General features: G+C 42.6%; 1 protein-coding gene and 1 long non-coding RNA gene across 5 annotated transcripts in view; one reads left to right on the top strand and one right to left on the bottom strand.

Moving 5' to 3' along the window:
- Positions 1–5,576: 5,576 nt before the first annotated feature.
- LOC132407441 (rab GTPase-activating protein 1) overlaps positions 5,577–20,294 on the bottom strand; it is a 243,889-nt gene continuing 229,171 nt past the window's right edge. For all 4 annotated transcript variants that reach the window (XM_059993944.1, XM_059993946.1, XM_059993945.1 and 1 more), the window contains 2 exons: positions 15,121–15,318; positions 5,577–10,651 (listed from right to left, as the gene is read on the bottom strand). In XM_059993944.1, the coding sequence (XP_059849927.1) occupies positions 10,529–10,651; positions 15,121–15,318 (321 nt within the window). In that variant the 3' untranslated portion in view covers positions 5,577–10,528. The remainder of the gene's footprint in view (positions 10,652–15,120; positions 15,319–20,294) is intronic.
- Positions 15,327–20,290, top strand: LOC132407444 (uncharacterized). The gene is made up of 3 exons (XR_009516477.1): positions 15,327–17,187; positions 18,430–18,535; positions 19,082–20,290. It is a non-coding gene; the product is annotated as an uncharacterized LOC132407444 (long non-coding RNA).

Below are 20,294 nucleotides of genomic sequence, written 5' to 3' on the forward strand. Positions count from 1 at the left end.
TTTTGATGTACATGTGACAAATAGAACTAATCTTGGTCTTAACTTCTGATGGCACAAACTATTGTGTAATTGCTCCTTTTCCCTCTGTTCAAGTGACATAACCTCCTTTGGTAATCATTCCAATGTTGCGTTATTATTTCTTTAACCAATAATCCTTCCTATCGATATACAGGAGTGCTGATCTCCTATTTGCTTTCTAACCGTGAGAACACCACATGACCACTACAGCTTTCAGTCTTTCCTCACCTTCCCAGTGAACGAGGCAGCTGGGCTCATGTTTCCTTCTATCTACCCAGGAGTCGAGATTTGTAAGAATGGAAGGAATAGGTTGAATGAGTAGCAGCTTCAGAATCAGAATCCTATTTATATTTTGGAGGAGATTTACCAGGATGCTGCCTGGATTCGCAGCATTACATATGAGAAAAGGTTGAGCAAGCTCGAGGTTTTCAGTGTGGAGGGAGGGAGGATGAGAGGTGACTTGACAGAGGTCTACAAGACGATAAGAGACATAGAGCAGACAGCCAGCACCTTTTTCCCAGGGTGGAAAAATGGCTAATATGACCAGGCATAATGTTAAGGTGATTGGACGGAAGTATAGTGAAGATGTCAGAGGTAGGCATTTTTTCCTCAGAGAATGGTGGGTGCATGAAATGCCCTACCAGGGGTGGTGACAGAGGTAAATACATTATGGGCATTTAAGAAACTCTTCGATGGATGATAGAAAAATGGAGGGCTGTGGGGCGGGTGGAGAAGATTGAATTTGGAGTCAAAATGATAGCACAATATTGTGGGCCAAGGGACTTTTACCGTGCTGTAATGTTCTGTGTTCAAACGTGATATTTATTTTATGGTAGCAGTACAGTGCAAAAATATAAAATTAATACAAATTACAAAATTTTAAAAGTCCAAAATAAAGGGAATAGTACTATTCTTGAGTTCATGGGCTGTTCAAAATTCTGATGGTGGAGGGGAAGTAGCAGCTTCTGAATTGTTGAGTGGGTGGCTTCAGACTCCTTGTACCTCTTTGCTGATGGTTGTAATGTGAAGAAGACATGCCCTAGATAATGAGAGTGGTAGATGCTGCCTTCTTGAGGAGCATCTCAGGAGATCTGAGGAGGACTCAGATTGTGGTTGGAGTTAAATTACGTTACATTACCCTCAGCAGTTCAGGAGCCGGATGGTTGTAGGGTAACAACTGTTCCTGAAACTGGTGGTGTGGGACCTAAGGCTCCTATACCTCCTTCCTGATGACAACAATGAGAAGAGAGTGTGGCCTGGGTGGTGGAGATCCTTGATGAGAAAGGGTACTTTCTTTTGGCAGCACTCCATGCAAATGAACTCAGTGGTGGGGAGGGCTTTACTAGTGATGGACTGAGTTATATCCACCTTCTTTTGGTAGACTTTTCCATTCCTGGGCTCTAGAATTTCCACACCAAGCCATGATGCAATTGTGCATCTATGGAAAGAAAATGTGATTGCCAATTTTCTAGATAAAATGACGAGATGGTAAGATGACACAGATCGCATTTGTTCAGCACTGATTTGAAGCTAAATCACATCATAATATTGAAAGGCCAAGAGAGAATGTTTCCAGTAGTGGGGGTGTCTACGACTACAGGGTGGAGAATCTGTGGAATTCTCTGCCTCAGATGGCTGTGGAGGTCAAGTCATTGGGTATATTTAACGCAGAGATTCTTGATATATTCTTGATTAGTAAGTGTGTCAAAGGATACAGAAGGCAGGAGAATGAGGATGAGAGGGAAAATAAACCAGCCAATGTCAAATGGCGAACAGATTCTATGTGCCAAGTGGCCTAATTCTGCTACTATGTTTTACGGTCTTACAATTAACAAACCAATACTGTGCAAATTTAGTGTGCTGGAATTGGGCAAGTTTAAATGTCGGAACTGCACATTCCAGATAGTGTCAGAATTGCCTTTACAGGTATCATCTGGTTGGTGTGTTCTTGATACTGAGTGGGTGTCTTGCTTTCCTGTCCTGATGAAGAGCCTAGGGCCAAAACATTGACAGTTTATTCCCCTCCATAGATGCTACCTGATTTGCTGAGTTCCTCCAGCATTCTGTGTATATTGCTCAAGATTTCCAGCATCTGCAGAACCTCTTGTACAAAGGAACATGAAACTCAGTCTGCAAGAAAGGCAGATATGTGAGAAAGGATGTGACTAGGAGACCTCTCTGAAGGAAATCCAAATGATCACATCAGGATTAATCACAGTGAAAAACTATTTAAATCAGTAATTTACCATTCTTAACCACTCCATTCCAGTGATGGATGGTATGAACAGTTAACCAGAGTTGAATATCAAATGGATAGTTGCTGTGCAATGTAGATTAATTATCCTTTTACTTTATTCATGCGAAGAACTGATAATTTATTCCATCTCACCAGGTTGTAATCACACACATTGATTTTCTAGTAAAAATTGCTAAGGCACATTAATCAGATATTGATAAACCCGAACTACATATTAATCAACTGTTAACACCCATAAACACCCCAACACCTTGATTTATTTTGCAGTTCTCTCCAGTTCTATTTTACTTTTATTTTTAAAGAGTACAGAAGCAGAGCTCTATATAATTTTTAAACATTCCAGAGACTGCACAATAGCCTAGTGGTTAATATCACACTGTTACAGTGCCAGTAACCAGGGTTTAATTCCTGCCACTGTCTGTAAGAAGTTTTATGTTTGCCCCTTCACCACTTCTCTTTTTCATCTCCCACTCTCATCTGGTCATCACCAACACACTACTCCCTCTGGTCCCTCTCGCCTCAATCCCTTTTATTCCAGTGTCCATCTTCAGTCCTGTGTCACCTCCACCCTCTCGTACCTGCCTATTCCTCTCCTATTGGATTCCACCTTCTTCAGCCCTCTGTCACATCCTCCCTCACTTACCTATTCCTCATCCTCCCCTCACCTGGATCCACCTATCACTCGCCAACTCTTGCTCCATCCCTTTCCCACCCTTCCAATCCTGGCTACCTCCTGTTTCTGATGAAGGATCTCAACCTGAAATGTCAACTGTCCATTTCCCTCCAAAGATGCTGCCTCAACTGCTGAGTAACTACAGCACTTTTGTGTAGCTGAGGAATACAAGAGTAGATTACTGCAAAGTATCACAGGACACTGGTGGGCTTACCAATGATTTAAAAAGCATGGTAAGGATCAACAATTCAAGAACAGTTTCTTCCCTCCACCATCAAATTTCTGAATCGTTAATGAATCTAATGAACGATAATGAGTCTTTTTGCACTACTTATTTTTAATACTTACTGCGATGTATATTTTTATGTATTGCAATGTACTGCTGCCACAAAGCAAATTGCCAGTGATACTAAACTGATTCTGAACTATTAAAGACCCCGAGGAACGGTTACAAGCTTTCGAGTTGAGCCTGTTGACCCACTTTAAAAAGCTGAAAAAAACAAAGTTCATGGCCAACAAATCAACATGAGGTAGGTTAAAAATAGTCACAACAACTAAATAAAGAGCCCCAAATGCTCTTTGCACCACTCTCAGCAGGAAGCAGCAGTCTTCTCTCTCTCACAATACAATGATCAAACGGTCCTGAAGTCCACAACATACAAAGTGCAGTTATGCTCTGGCATTTGCTCTTGCAGGCAGTTCGCAATAAATGAACAATCAAGGTGGCAAAATACACTCAGTGGCCACTTTTTTTATGTACACCTGCCCATTAATATCCAATCAGCCAATCGTGGGAGCAACTCAATGTACGAAAGCATGCAGACATGATCAAGAGGTTCAGTTGTTGTTCAGACCAAACATCAGAATGGGGAAGAAATGTGATCTAAGTGACTTTGACCACGGAATGATTGTTGGTGCCAGATGGGGTGATTTGAGTATTCAGAAATTACTTATTTCCTGGGATTTTCATGCACAACAGTCTCTGGAGTTTACAGAGAATGGTGTGGATTGGGAAAAAAGTGTAGTATTTTCTGATGTGCAGCGGGGAAGGGATGTAGTGGAGTTGCTAACAAAGAATTTGTTCAGCATTGTAACATAGTGATTAGCGCAATTCTTTACATTGCCAGCTGCAAGGTCAGGGGATTCATTCCTATCTTTGTCTGGAAGGAATTTATACATTCTCCCCATCAACGCTCAGATTATCTCTGGGTGCTCGTTTCCTCCCATGTTCCAAAGACATACGGGTTAGGAGGAGTTGTGGGTATGCTACATTGGCGCCGGAAACATGACAACACTTGTGGGCTGCCCCCAGCACTTGCTGATTTGATTTGATTAGATTTTGATATAAATGTGACAAGATCATCTTTTTTTCTTTAATCTCAATTACCTTTGATATGTCAGTAAAATGTTTTGCCCAAGCTAACACATAATTATATTACTGTAATCTGGAGCAGACTCAATAAGCCAAATGGCCTATTTTGGCTCCTGTGTCTTATGGTCTAACCTAAATACAGTGTACACATCCATAAAGATATAACGATTAAAAACTGCCTCTTCCTTAATTACATTTAAATACCAGCAGTATTAGTTCATGTTGGAGTTTGAAGGAACAGCACTGAACTTTTCACTAATCATCACATCAGTTTTCCCCTTCTTTCCAAGTGATTTTGCCATAGTAACATTGAGTAACTGACCCATTTGGTTGGCATGAAGCTTGAATGCGTGTGTATAGAATTATAACATCACTTATAAGAGGTTAACTATTTTCATGACCTCGCAATGTTATTTACTTCAGCTGAAACGTGTCCAGCTATGGATGTGGCTCAAGTTTGGAACAAACTGCCAATTGCCTTTAATTACATACTGATCGAGAGCAGCCAGTGAGCTCAGGGAAATTTGAGGCTTGGCCCTGGTAATTTAATGCAAACGTGTGTTCAATCTCATTAGGGCTGCTGGCATTACAGTTACTACAAGCTTGGGATAGGAAAACCACATTCATTCTTGCAGGAGTTCACAATAAATGAACAATCAAGACAGCAATATACACTCAGTGGCCACTTTATTAGGTAACCCGTATATTAGATATGCAAATATCTAATCAGCTAATCATGTGGCAGAAACTCAATGCATAAAAGTATGCAGACATAGTCAAGAGTTGTTGTTCAGACCAGAAATCAAATGGGAAGAAATGTGATCTAAGTGATTTTGACCATGGAATGATTGTTAGCGCCAGATGGGGTGGTTTGAGTATCTCAGAAGCTGCTGATCCTCTGGGATTTTCATGCACAAGTCTCCCAAGTTTACAGAGAATGATGTAAAAAAACAGAAAAAGTATCCAGTGAGTGGCAGTTTTGTGGGTGAAAACACCTTGTTAATGAGAGAGGTTGGAAGAGAACGGCCAGACTAGTTCAAGCTGACAGTAACTTAAATAACCACACATTACAACAGTGGTGTGCAGAAGAGCATCTCTGAATGCACAACTCGTTGAACCTTGAGGTGGATGGGCTACAGCAGCAGAAGACCACAAACATACAATGTCTACTTTATTAGGTACAGTGGCCAGAGGATAATATGACTAGGTGAAGTTTGCTCACCTAATAATAAAAAAAAGTTAAATTAACACAGATGACATGTGGCAAATCTTTATTTAACAAAGTAGTTAGGACAAGCAAAATAATTTATCTTTTTGACATGCTGTGGCTAATAGCAATGAGCTGCGATCCAAGTATAACGTCATATCTGATCTCCGGTTGAATTTTTTTGGTAACAGCAATACTAATGCCGGCTGAGACCTCTCAAATGCCTCAGGGCACGAGGGGAGGTGTGCCCTTTCTACCATTGAGAAAATTCACGCACTGACACACATTTAATCAATCCTTTCATATTTGAACAAATTTTAAAAAGCTTTATTTGTCACATCGCAACATACAGTGAAATATATCACTTGTGTTAGTGACCAACACGGTCCAAAGATGTACTGGGGGTTGCCGCCAAGTGTTGTCATGCTTCCAGTGTTAAGATAGCATGCCTGCAACTTACTAAGCCTAACCAGTATGGAGTTCAATTCTCACTGCTGTCTGTCAGAAGTTTGTACATTGTCCAGGTCACATGCTAAATTAGGGTTAGTAAGTTGTGAGCATGCTATTCTGATACCAGAAGTGTGGTGACACTTGTAGGCTATCCCCAGTAAACCCTCAGAGTTTACTGGTCATTGATGCAAACAAGTTTTCACTGTATGTTTAATGTACACATGACAAATAGACATAGAGGTAAGACAATCAGAGAAAAGTATCTGAGATGCAGCAAACTCTTGGCCAGTGTTTACTTCCCTCAGACAAGCACACAGCTCCTGTTCCTAGAACAGAAAGCAGAGTTACCACCACACAAGGGTAGACACTGATGGTAAGTAAGCTTTGCTCAGGATGGGCAGGTTTTATTATAATGTATGCTAATGACGTGGACGTTCATGTACACATCTCTGCTTGGAACAATACAAAATATCTACCTCATTATGGTCTTGCACTTCAATGCTTACCTGCGGTGTAGCTGCTAGACTTTATTCTGCGTTGTTACTGTTTTACTGTGTCCTACCTCGGTGCACTGTGTAATGGCCTGATCTGTATGAACAGGATGCAAGACAAGCTCTTCACTGTATCTCAGTGCATGTGACAATAATAATCAATATCCTATAAGCAAATATTTAAAAATACAGATTTCCAGTAAAGCAGCCAGCATAATCAAAGACCCCACCCACCCCGGACATTCTCGTCTCCCATCAGGGTGAAGATACAAAAGCCTGAAAGCACATCCCACTAGGCTTCTACCCCAGTGTTAAGAGCCTATTAAATAGTTCCCTAGTATGTCCAGATAAGACTTGACCTCACAATCTATCTTATTATGAGCTTTCACCTTATTGGTTACCTGCACTGCACTTCACCATAAGATACAGGAAGGTATCAGCTCCTTGCACACTTTCCATCTGTGCTGGGTTGAGTGTCAAGCTAGCAGCTCGTCCTCATAAAAAAAACAAATGCTAAAGATACGTACAGCAAAGTTGCCACCTGATGTGCCACAAGGTGCAGAGAACAATAGTAAGATATAGGAGCAGAATTGGGCCATTTGGCTCATCGAGCCTGCTCTGCCATTTCAAGATGGCTGATCCAATTCCCTCTCAGGCCCTGATTAATCAAGAATCTATCAATCCCTCTTTCTCTGTACACCTACGGTCTGTAAACCTCTATACGTACGCTCTGTAAACCTACACTTTGTAGCTGTTACTTTATTGTTATTGTTTCACCTTGTTCTACCTCAATGAAACTCGGTGTATGTCACAATAATAAGCCAATTCCAATACCGAAGTGTGACATGATACAAACTATAAATGAAGACATTATTCTATAAAATCTAATTATTGATTGCTGAGTCAATGGGAAGTCGGGCAATTGTCCTGCTCCACGGTATGTTGACAATGACCTTCACAATCTCAGATGAGCCTTTTACCTGCTGGCAAAGCAAAGACACTCTCTCGCCGCTGCCACAAGTGTAGGATTTCCAATGGCTGAGAACACTCTCCTTCCTCCTGTCTTCAAACCGAAATAATAACTGCTAAATAACATACCTGACATGGACAGTTGACCTAACTTGTTGCTGTGCAGCCTTTCAGATTGGACAAAGTGGGGACGTGAGAGGCAAATCATATACTCGAGATTCTGCAGATGCTGGATGCTTGACTGGTCTGGGCATGAAGGGATATGGGGAGAAGGCAGGAGACTAAGGCTGAGGGGGGAAAATGGACGAGTCATGATGAAATGGCATAATTCTGCTGCTATATCTTATAGAAATCCATGGGAACACACAAAGTGCTGGAGGAACTCACAGGTCAGGTAGTGTCTATGGAGAGGAATAAACAGCTGATGTTTCGGGCTGAGAGGTAAGGTTTTTTTAACATAGAGAATGGTGGGTGTGTGGAAACGCACTGCCAAGGGTGGTGGTAGTGGCAGATACACTAGGGGCATTTAAGAGACTTAGATAAGCACATGGATGACAGAAGAATGGGGGCTATGTGAGAGGGAAGGTTAGATTGATGCTAAATAGTCAGCACAGCATCGAGGTCCGAGGGGCCTATACTGAGCTGTAATGTTTTAAAAGACCACAAGACATAGGAGCAGAATTGGGCCGTTCAAGCCCATCGAGTCTGCTCTGCCATTCCATCATGGCTGATCCCAGATCCCACTCCACCCCAAACACCTGCCCTCTCACCATTTCCTTTGATGCCCTGACTGATTAGGAAACTATCAGCTTCTGCCTTAGATATACACATGGACTTAATTAGCCTCCAGCAGTCTGTGGCAGAACATTCCACAGATTTAACACTCTCCAGCTAAAAAAATTCCTCCTTACCTCTGTTCTAAAAGATGGCCTCTCAATTTTGAGGCTGTGCCCTCCAATTCTGGTCACCCCACCATTGGAAACATCCTCTCCACAGTCATCGTAGCTAGTGCTTTCAACATTCAATAGGGTTCAATGAGATTCCCTGCATTCTTCTCAATTCCAGTGAGTACAGGCCCAAAGCAGTCAAACACTCCTCATATCTTAACCCCTTCATTCCCAGAATCATCCTCATGAACTTCCTCTAGATTCTCCAATAACAACACATTCTTTGAGATATGGGGCCCAAACTGTTAGCAATACTCCAAGTGTGGTCTGATTAGTGTCTTATAAAGTCACAGCATTATCTCTTTGTTTTTATATTCTATTCCCTGTGAAATAAATGCCAACATTGCATTTGCCTTCTTTACCACAGATTCAACCTGTGAATTACCCTTTTGGGAGTCTTGCATGAGGACTCCCAAGTCCCCCTGCACCTCTAATGTTTGAATCTTCTCGCATTTGAGATAATCGTCTGCACTATTGTTCCTTTTACTAAAATGCATTATCATACATTTCCCAACACTATTCCATCTGAGACTTTTTTGCCCATTCTTCCAATTTGTCTAAGTCCTGCTGCAATCGCATTGCTTCCTCAGCACCATCTACCCTTTCACCTGTCTTCATATCATCTGCAAACTTTGCCTCAAAGCCGTCAATTCCATTATCCAAATCACTGACAAGCAATGTGAAAAGTAATGGTCCCAATAATGACCCCTGAGGAACACCACTAGTCACGGGCAGCCAACCAGAAAAGGTCCCTTTCATTCCCACTTGTTGCTTTCTGCCTGTCAGCCATTCCTCTATCATGCCAGTATCTTTCCTGTAAAGCCATAGGATATGATCTTGTTAAGCAGCCTCATGTGTGGCACCATATCAAATGCTTTCTGAAAATCCAAGTAAATGACATCCACTGCCTCTCCTTTGTTCACCCTGCCTGTTACTTCCTTGAAGAATTCTAACAGATTTGTCAGGGAAGATTTCCCTTTACAGAAACTATGCTGACTTTGTGTTATGTAACCCTGGCACATCAGAACATAGACTCAGAGGGTGGTGGAGGTGTGGAATGAGCTGCCAGCGGAAGCAGTTGATGCAGGTTTGATTTCAAAACTCGAGAAATTTGGTACATAGGGTATGGAAGATTAAGATCCAGGTGCAGATTGATAGGAATGGGCAGTAACAGTTCAGCACAGACTAGATGGGCCAAAGGGCCTGTTTCTATGCTGTAATGCTCCATGACTCTATAATCCACTTATATTGGGTAACACTAAATCTTAGCTTAACAAAGGATAACAGGGCAATCCACACTCGGTAGTGTTTTTTTAACCAGGATATATTTCAATGCATGAAGTATACACAGTGCACCCTAATTACTGTATGCTAATACAACGTCCACACTTAATGTTGAGAAGGTTACAGCACATTTGGCATCAAACAAATAAGACAGTGGTATGACACTACAGACAAAGCACTGGCACATCCTGTGCTGAAATATTACACCAGGCAGCATTAGGAAATCAAAGAACAGAATTAAAAAATAAACAAACTCAAGTTACGTTATGTACAATGCAGTGCCTCTCAGACACGTACAGTAGGTGTGTCTAACAGCAGAACATAAACCATTATAAATAGGTACATTAAGGTGCAAAGGCTTTCATCTTACTGACACCCCACTAGAAACCCAGAGAGTGTTGAAAAACTACATTAACTTCAGCTTCTCTGGGAAGCTGCGATCCTTTGCGCACTTTGATTTTAAACTGATCTGAAATAAATTTATATCAAAACAGTATACAGTAGATTCAAAATCAAAACTTTGTTTCAAGTTGTTAGTTTTTTTTTGTTTCTCTGGTACATAAATGTGACTCAGTTGTGCAAGTAGAGACACATTAGAGGGGAGTAGCCTCTTGTCTCAGGACAGCAGAAGAGAGCCAAGACTACTGGAAAAAGGGTCTCGCGTGTGTTAAACATCAGCAGTATAAAGACCATTCTAAAGGTAAAAGCCATTTCTTATGGTATTGTTGGGGGTAACAATCCTTTAACCATGTTAATCCACAGACTGTGTAGGTAAGGATACACATTCTGGTCCCTAAACTGTAACAGATGTCAGCACTATTTGGAACTGTCCTTGTTTCCACTTCACCCAGCTGACTTTCTTAAGAAGTCTCTTTGCCCTGGACGCCAGTGGCTGTTTTAATTGAGCTTAGCGTTCGGTTGAACCAGGTCTTCTTTGCTGCCTGAACTTCATTCAAAGCCAAACCCAAGTGGTGCTCCAGGTCCTGAAAGCAGAACAAAACAATTACATGGCTGGAAGCCTCAATTTGTGCATTACATTAAAAGGATTTACAAGCAGTTCACTCCCCCACCTTCCCACTGTCCCCCCTTCTCTTCTCACTTCTCTGGTGGGCCCCTCCTTCCCTGTTTAAGGTGAGGGGGCCAAGATTTAAAAGGTAGTTGAAGGGCAATTTCTTCACACAGAGTAATGGAAGGAGCTGCCAAAACGAGGAGGAGGTCAAGGTGGGTACAGTGATGACCATTAAAAGACATTTGAACAGGTACATGGATAGGAAAAGCTTAGAGGGAAACAGGCCAAACACAGGCAATGGGACTAGTTAGATGGCCATCTTGGTAATTATGGGTGAGTTGTGCTGAAGGGCAGTTCCATGCTCTATGACTCCATACAAGAGCATGAATCAGCCTCCACACCTGTAAGCCTGTTTCTGCCAGTGTTAAACTGTTAGCTGACCTGCCCAAAAACAACTGCATTGATCAAGTCCAGATCCCAAAGAAGCTAGTTTCAGTGCTGGTGTGGACAGTAAATATTTCTCCTCTCCTTGGGTCTTAGGCTGAAAGCCTCTATGTAATCAGATTATCAGTCTTATCCTGAAACACTGTCTGCTAGAGAGGACCTAGGGAAATGGAGGCTAGCCAGACAGAATAGGAAGTGTTGTTCCTCTAGTTCGTTTAATTGTCATTCAACCATACAAGAATACCCATGAATACAACCAACTGAAACAGTGTTCCTCTGTGGCCAAGGTATAACACACAATACCAACAGTAATAGACAGCACAAGGTACATACAGCATATGTAAGATAGCAGTAAACATACAGCCACACACAAAAAATATAGTCCAGGTTCCAGAGTCCAGAGCTGACTCCAGTTGGAATGCCGTGCCTCAATGCCTCCGGCACTCTGGTGGAGCACCCAATTCTGACGCCTCACCCTGGGTAGCCAAAAATGGGTGACAACACCGTGGCACTAGGCATCGACCTAGCTTCAACCAAGGCCACGCAATTTTCTCACATTTTACCAATAAACCAACGTATCGGACTTACAGCGTTCCACACCACCAGTATCAACATGGTTTTGTGATCACAGGAAGAGTGACTAAGCCAATCACTCTCTTTAGACTGAATGTCCTTTCAGCCCTGATGTCACAGGCAGCATCACCAAGCCCAGCTCCTTCAGTTTCACCACCAACAAGTAACTTGCCGATGGGGTGGACTTCCAGTACTTTAAGTTCTTAATGTCCAACAGTATCTTACGATTGTAAAAATAAAGTTTAAAAAGGGAATAACACATTTGTTGACTCCGTAGCTGCTGCTGTGTCTGAACACGCTGCCATCTTATCGGAAGACTACTCTAACCTGAGAGTGGCCTCCATATGGGGGTAGAGGCAGCCATGACCTAATATGGGAACAGGTGGTTACAGGGAAATCCCACCTTTGGAGCGCAGGTGCTCGATGAAGCGGTCCCCCAATCTACATTGGATGTCACCAATGCAGAGACTGCACCGGATAGAACAGACAGACTCACAGGTGAAGTATCACCTCACTTTTTGAGGCCCTAAGGGAGGGGGTGGAGGGTAAGGTGTAACACTTAGCCCACATGCAGGGAGTACCAGAGAGGTGATTAATGGGGAGGGACGGTGGGTCATGGAGGGAGCAATCCTCGCAGAAAATGGAAGAGTTCCTCCAGCACACTGTGTGCATTGCTGAAACCAGGAAATGTTACTGTCTTCAGTATTAATAAAGATTGACAACACTTTCATTAGGAGACCTCTGATGCAAGCAGATGATGGAAAAGGATTTGAACCTGACAGAATAATAATGCAGACATCGAAACCACTGTTTTAAAGATAACATTTTCACCATGTGATTAGAATTTTTATTACGCTCACAGAGCACTTATAAATTGCTCTCTCTGCTGGCACAGGCAGTATTTTACCCAGTAAATAATGTATTGTCTACTAACAGAGGAGAAATCACCTTGCTCACTTTTTAACAAGGTCAGATCTTGCAGGATAACCACACAGGATTAGAGTGAGAGAACATCGCAACTGAGAAACAGGCCCGCCTAGTCCGTGAACTGTTATTCTGCTTAATACCTCCATGTGCAACAGCTCCACAATGTTATGAGGACACAAAATACTGCAGATACTAGAATCTGGAGCCACACACAAGAAGCTGGTGGAGCTCAGAAGGTCAGGTAGCGCATGTGATGCCAAGAAAGAGCAGAGGTGGTTTACCAGGATGCTGCCTGGATTAGGGAGCATGTCTTTTGAGCAGAAGTTGAGCGAGTTTGGGCTTTTTCCTTTGGAGTGAAGGAGCCTGAGAGGTGACTTAATAGAGGTACAAGATGACAAGATACATAGATCCAGTGGACAGCCAGAGGCTTTTCCCCAGGGTGGAAATGGCTAATATGAGAGGGCATAATTTTAAGGTGATTGTAGGAATATATAGCCGGGGGTGGGGTGGGGGGAATACACTAGGGGTCATTTAAAAATTCTTAGATAGGCATATGGATGATTGAAAAATGGAGGGGCTATGTGGGACGGAAAGGTCGGATTGATCTTAAGAGTAGTTAAAATGTCATTGTGGGCTGAAAGGCCTGTAGTGTTGGGTGGAGATGAACAGATGATGTTTCGGCTCAAAACCCTTCACCTGTATCGATGAAGGATCTCAACCCGAAATACCAATGTTCCACTTCCCTCCAGAGACCCACAGAATTCCTGAAAATTTTTAGGTTCATTCTGGATCTGTTTCCCAATTCTCCTCATGAACACTCCACAAGACCTTAGGACATAGAAAGAGAATCACACCATTTAGACCATCGAGTCTGCTCCACCATCTGATCGTGGCTGATTTATTTTCCCTCTCAACCCCATTCTTCTGCCTTCATTATCTCTAAGATAAAAAAAATGCTGACAAACACCATCAAAATTCATCAGCAAGGCCTTAGGATGGAGAAAATGTGTTAAGGGTGAATGCCATTACTAAGACATGTTTGAGTAATTTTTCATTTACAAACCACATTACAAATGCCTAACATAAAATGGCCAACAACAACCAACGTACACAGACTGGGGCCCCACAAGCTGAAGACCAAAATGAAACTACTTTCAGTGAAAGTTTAAACAGAATCAGGCTCGTTCTCACTAACGTATTGTGAGGTTAAATGTTTGGAGATCAGAGGTAGGCACTGCAGTAGGTTTTATACTGTGTCTAAAATCCTGCGTTGGGTGGACAGGACCTCATTCAGAGGTTGGCACTTTAAACCAAGCAGCACGCCCTCCGCTCTGCACAGCCTGGGAACATGGATTAGGTGGCCGAACTGAGACTGAAATTGTTCATTCCGATCGCAAAACACTGCTGGATATTAACAACACTCGGTACTACAGGTCTACTGCACTAGCAGGTCATTTGACAGTAATGGAGCTGGATTTATTACACACCATGCTGCAGCCACCCAGAGCAAAAGACAGCAGACGCGACATGAGGTCCAATGGACGACACAGGTGCTTGTCTTGGATGTTTTTGTTCTGGTCACAAGACCCTGCTCGACACTGGTAATGTAGAATACTGTGAATCTGATTTACTGGTTCATCGGCAAGACTGACGGCAGGTGAACTGCATGGCCTCAGTTGTGGCATGGACCAGGCCCTCGTGCCTTGGGGTCACTTATTGCAAGTGCGAAGGAAAGAGATTCTGGAGCTGGCTATGCGCCGCCGGATTCCATACTGGTTTGGGGGTTGGTCCCTTCTGTCGGTGCTGCCCTCCAGTGTTTGTCTGCAGCTGCACTTGCATGAGATGAGGAACTACTGCAGACTGTTCTTGCAGAAACGTGGCTCCAAGACAACACCCATTCACCATCAATCTACAGGCTGTGACACTCAGGGACTTGGGCTAGATTATAATTTATTATATAACTATATTTTGTAACTATATATTTTTCTGCTATTGTAATTAGATGTACTAGATGTGCTGCATGAGATTTGATACTGTGTTTTGCACCTTCTCCCTAGAGGAACACAGTTTTATTTGGCTGTATTCATGTGTATGGTTGAATGACAATTGAGCTTGACCTGGAACCACTGACCCAGGTTTGCAGTGAGGGACTGAGCTACACAACCGTGACCTTTCCTGCACAGCGGAGAGCATTCTGACTGGTGGCACCTCCGTCTGGTACAATCACAAGAGGCTGAAGAGGATTGCAGGCTCAGCCAGCTGTCACATATACAGTACATCAAAACGTAGAGCGAAATGCATATTTGCATCAATGACAAGCACAACCTAAGGATGTGCTGGGGTCATATTCTAGTGCCAACATGGCACAGCAACGATGCTCAGCATAAGAACACAACACAAGGAGTAACAAAAGCCACACAAGTTCCATTCCACGCTCCCTCCCTCCAACCTCAGTGTATCCCATAAATCAATTATTCCACCAATCCAGCCAGTACGGACCTGTATTTTGCATTCGGCCTCTACCAACTGCAGTTTAGTCTGAGCCAGCTCCAGCTCCATCTCCCGCAGCTGGGTCTTCAGTAACTCCTTCTCCTTGTCCTGATATTCTTCCGAGATATCCTTAGAAGTACTGACAATTTTGAGAGTCCCCTCTTTGTTGAAGAGTTCTCTGCAGCGATCACAACTTTGAACTTTTCCCTGTAGTGAGAGAGAAATCAGTCAGTGCCACTTTAATGAAAACATTCCTGTTGTGAAGATGCAACATACTTTAATTATAGTGGAAGCTTTTTTGCTTCCTGTGCATTAACAACACATTTCAGAGGAGGTTCACGAGAATGATCACAGAAATGAAAGGGTTAATGTACAAGGAGCATTTGATGGCTCTGGGCCTGTACTCACTGGAATTTAGAAGAATGGGGGGGGGGGTGGGTGGGAGATCTCATTGAATTCTACTGAATACTGAAAGGCTAGAGAGAGTCCATGTGGAGAAGATGTTTCCAATAGTGCAGGACTCTAAGACCAGAGGGCATAGATTCAGAATAGAAAGATGTTGTTTTAGACAAAAATGGGAAGGAATTTCTTTAGGCAGAGGATGGTGAATCTGAGGAATTCATTGCCACAGACAAACCATTGAGTATATTTAAAGTGGAGGTTGAAAGGTTCTTGATGAGTTAGAGCATCAAATGTTACCAGAATGGGATTTAAAAGGACAATAAATCAGCCATGATTGAATGGCTGATAGGCTGAACAGCCTAGTTCTACTCCAATGTCTTACGATCTTCCCACCTGTGATACCAGATGAGTTCAGTGCCATTTGTACAATGACAAACTTACATCAGCATTACAGGCAACAGTATTAGAGACACAGCATTCACAACAAAAACATCAATTAAACAAGAGATTCTGCGATGCTGGTAATCTCGAACAACGCATAAAATGCTGGAGGAATTCAACAGGTCAGGCAGCATCTATGGAAGGGAATAAGCAGTCGACATTTTGGGTGAAGACCTTTCATTAGGACTGGAGAGGAATGAGGAAGAAGCCAGAGATTAAATATAAATCATATATAATAATACTACAAGAGCAGAATTTGAACAGCAAAAAATAGTCCATTGTAGTGTGAAATGATCATGGTTGCTGTAGTGAAGTAGTGACCAACTTTGTGTAAGTTTGTTCAAGAGCCAAATGGTTAAAGTAGCTGCTCTTGAAACTGGTGGGGTGGGACTTCAGGCTTCTGTGCCTCTTGCCCAATGGTAGCAGTGAGAAGGTGGCATGGCCTGGACGATGGGGTTCTCTGGTGATAGATGTTGCCTGCTTGACGCAGAGCCCACTACTCTCTACAGCTTCCTGTGTTTCTCCGTGTTTGAATTGTTGTACCAGACCATGATGCAACTAGACAAGATGCTTTCAACAGCCCGTCAGTGGAAGCTAACTGGAGTATTCAGTGACATACCAAATGTCTTTAACCCTTGAAGAAAGTAAAGGCAGTGGTGTGTTTCTTTGTGATTGCATCAGTATGTTGGACCCAGGTCAGGTTATCTGATATATTAATACCCAGGAATTTAAAGCTGTTGACTCTCTCACCACTGATCCACCAATGTAGACTGGCACATGTCCAGCCCCTTCCTCTTCCAAAAGTCAATGACCAGTTTAAATTAATTTTTTTTTTTACTGATGTTGAATGTGAGCTTGTTGTTGCAGAAACATTCAACCATCAGCATGCTCCATGCAGAAATGCCACAGATCTACCACATTCAGAGAGTTACTCTGACCTTATGGTCAGCACCTTCATAGACAGTGGCACCCTGATCATGAAATTCTAGTCCAGTTTCCTCCCACAGTCCAAAGACCTACCAGTTCAAAGTAAATTTATTATCAAAGTACTTATCTGTCATCGTATACAATCCTGAGATTCATTTTCTTTTTACATAGTCAGTCCAAGAAACACAACAGAATCATTGAAAGACTGCACCCAACAGGACAAGCAAACAACCAAAAGACAACATACTGTGCAAATACAAAAAAAAGGAATAAATATCGAGAACATGAGATGAAGAAGCCTTGAAGGTGAGGCCATAGGTTGTGGGAACACTTCAATGATGGGGCAAGTCCAGTTATCCCCAATGCCCAAGAGCCCGGTGGCTGAGGGTGACAACTATTCCTGAACCTGGTGGTGGGAGTCTGGAGGCTCCTGTACCTCCTTTCTGATGGCTGCAGCGAGAAGAGAGCATGGCCTGGATAGCCGGGGTCCATGATTACAGATGCTGCTTTCCTGCAACAGTGCTCCATAGGATGTGCTCAATGGTCGGGAGGGCTTTATCTGTGATGGACTGGGCTGTATCCACTACTTTAATTTGCTTGGGACACTGTACACTTCCTGTGATTAAGCTTCGGTTAAATAGGTGGGTTGCTGGGTGGCACGGCTTGGTGGTCCGGAAGAGGCTGTTCTACGCTGCATCTCTAAAGCTAAATAAAAATGAAAATATACTGTACATACAGTACACACCCTTCAGTCCAGGATGTTGTGCTGATCTATATAAACCTACTCCATGATCAATCCCACCCTTACCTCCTACAGAGCCATAACCCTCCATTTTTCTCTCATTCATGTGCCTACTCATATTCTCTTTAATGTCCCTAATACATCTGCCTCTACCACCACCCCAGTGGCGTGTAAAAATGTTCTTTCCGGATGCTGTTCTGGTTGGGGGAACTAAATTAGCAAGAGTTTACTCATCAGACTCGGGGAATTCTGACCTATTGCAAGTGCGAGAACTATTCAGAGAAGGAGCAGTGCTTCATATTAATACACCAAATCTCCCTGTTGTATTAGCCTCTTCCATCCATGTTTGGAATTTATTTATTTATAGCAAGTAACACCAATGAGGATTCTGAAACTACTTTAGATTCAATACCAGGATGCTTGCAAGGGCATCAGAGCATCCAGTAATGTCAGGAGTGTTACAACGGGTCCACACAGTTCTCCAAGGTTGATTTTGTGTTTTAATATCAGCCTGGCACATGTCTGTAAATACATATTTTATGCAGTAGCTTCCTGACAGAGGAACGCTCAAGGTCATTTATAGTAAGACCTCGGCTGGTGTTTTCTGTACCTTGTTTCCCAAATTAAGCAAGAAGAACAAAGAAAATTGTCTAAGGACATTGGGATGGATGAAAGAAAAATGGAGAGCTATCTGGGAGGGAAGGGTTATATTGAACTTGGAGTAGGTTAAAAGGTTGGCACAACATTGTGGGCCAAAAAGCCTGTACTGTGCTGTACTGTTTTATAATCCTTTGTCTCTCGTTCAGGTCATAGGACAGTCTCAAATACAAAAGGAACACGAACAGTGATTTAAAACCAAAAATCCTGGGAGATATTCAGCAGGCCAAGCAGTAGCCGTGGCGAGAGAAACAGGTAACAGCTTTACTGGAAGCGAAATGAAAGAAAGGAATGCCCGTGATAGGATGGTGGATGTCGGTGGGTGTGATGGCGAGAGAGAGGAGCTGAGATGATACAGCGAGAGAGAAACACAGTGCTGGAACAGGAAACAGAGCACAGTAGTTCACACCAGTTCTGATATGAACTGGAATAGCTATTATCTGAAATTTCTGATTTCAGTGTAGCCTCCTATGCAGTAACATACTTAGACTGAAGGTGAGATTCTGTTTACATTGATCTTACACTGGGCTTCGGTGGAACAGTGTAAGAAGTAGACAGATAGGGTAGACAGTCAGGGTCTTTTTCCCCACGGTGGAAGTATGAAAAAGTACAGGGCATAGTTTAAGGTAAGAAGGGAAATGTTTTCTTTTGAAATAAAAAGGAGTGGTGGGTGCCTGGAATAGTGCTTGGGATAGTGGTGGAGTAGATAATAGACAGTTAGATTCATGGTAGTGCAGGTATGGAGGAGTATAGACAGGATGAGGATTGACACAGATAAGAGCTTGTCTCTGTTCCATACAGATCTATATTCTACGAGTCTCTGCTGCCATCACTTCTCCAGTGGTCCTGCAAAGAGTCACAGATTCTGGCTCTGGCCATCCAGCCACGACTTCTTTGGGCTTTGATCTGGATTTCCAATCAACAGGTTCTCCACTCAGGTTGTTATAAAAACCAGAGTTGTTCCCCTGGCACAATTATATAGTTCATTCCGGGCTGTGCCTATACAAGTCCTTTCACTGTGTGATACACCGATCATGAACTAACAAGTGTTTCAGAGAAGTTAAGGATACTCAGAACAACAAAGGACAAAGCAGAACTTTAAAATATATCGCCTACATTAAATTCCGAGGAGCAGCCTTTCATGAAGAGACTGAAAGATGTGAAATGACATTTTGACATTGGAAGTCCCAGACTCTGGGAGCACAGCATGGTCTTGAAAACATGTCTATTTTACAGAGTTTGGATTGAATTACAATTAGAATGTATTAAAGCTGCAGAACAGAAACGTAAATATCTTTATACAACACCATCAGCTAATCACTGCAAAGTAACTAGACCCTTTAGCAGTTATGTCTAATAAATTTACGTTGTCTTGTAATTAACACTGGGAAACTGAGTTTAGTTTTCAGAGTAATTCTCAGCCTAATCCGATTACACTGCAAGGTTTCAGAGATTATCAGTGTGGAAGAACTGCATCAGTGATTAAGAACATTATAATGCAAAATGAAGCTTGCTGGATTCAAGAAGAAACACAAGTATATTGTGGAGAAACTATACAGTGCTCCACAAGACCAATTGTGAAAACACTGACTGTATTCAGTAGGCATAACTCCACACTATAAATATACAATCTACTAAAAAGGTGGGTCAGATTTTGTTACACACAGTAAACACAAGAGAGTTTGCAGGTGCTGGAAATCCAGAGCAGGAATTCAGCAGGTCAGGCAACATTCACTGAGGGAAATAAACAGTCGATGTTTTGGGCTGAGATCCTCCATCAGGACTGGAAAGGAAGGGGCAAAAGCCAGAAGAAGGTGGAGGGAGGGAAAGACAACAAGCTGGCAGGTCAAAGGTGATGATTTTGCTGCTTTGTATCAGGATTTTGTATATTCTCCCTTCAATTGTGTGGGTTTCCTACGGGTGCCCCATGTTTGGCACACATTCCAAATACATATGGGGTATGGCTATTAAGTTGTGGGCATACTTTATCATCACCAGTACTGTGCTGACACTT

Source organism: Hypanus sabinus, chromosome 18 (assembly GCF_030144855.1).
Source record: "Hypanus sabinus isolate sHypSab1 chromosome 18, sHypSab1.hap1, whole genome shotgun sequence".
NCBI classification, from domain to species: domain Eukaryota; kingdom Metazoa; phylum Chordata; class Chondrichthyes; order Myliobatiformes; family Dasyatidae; genus Hypanus; species Hypanus sabinus.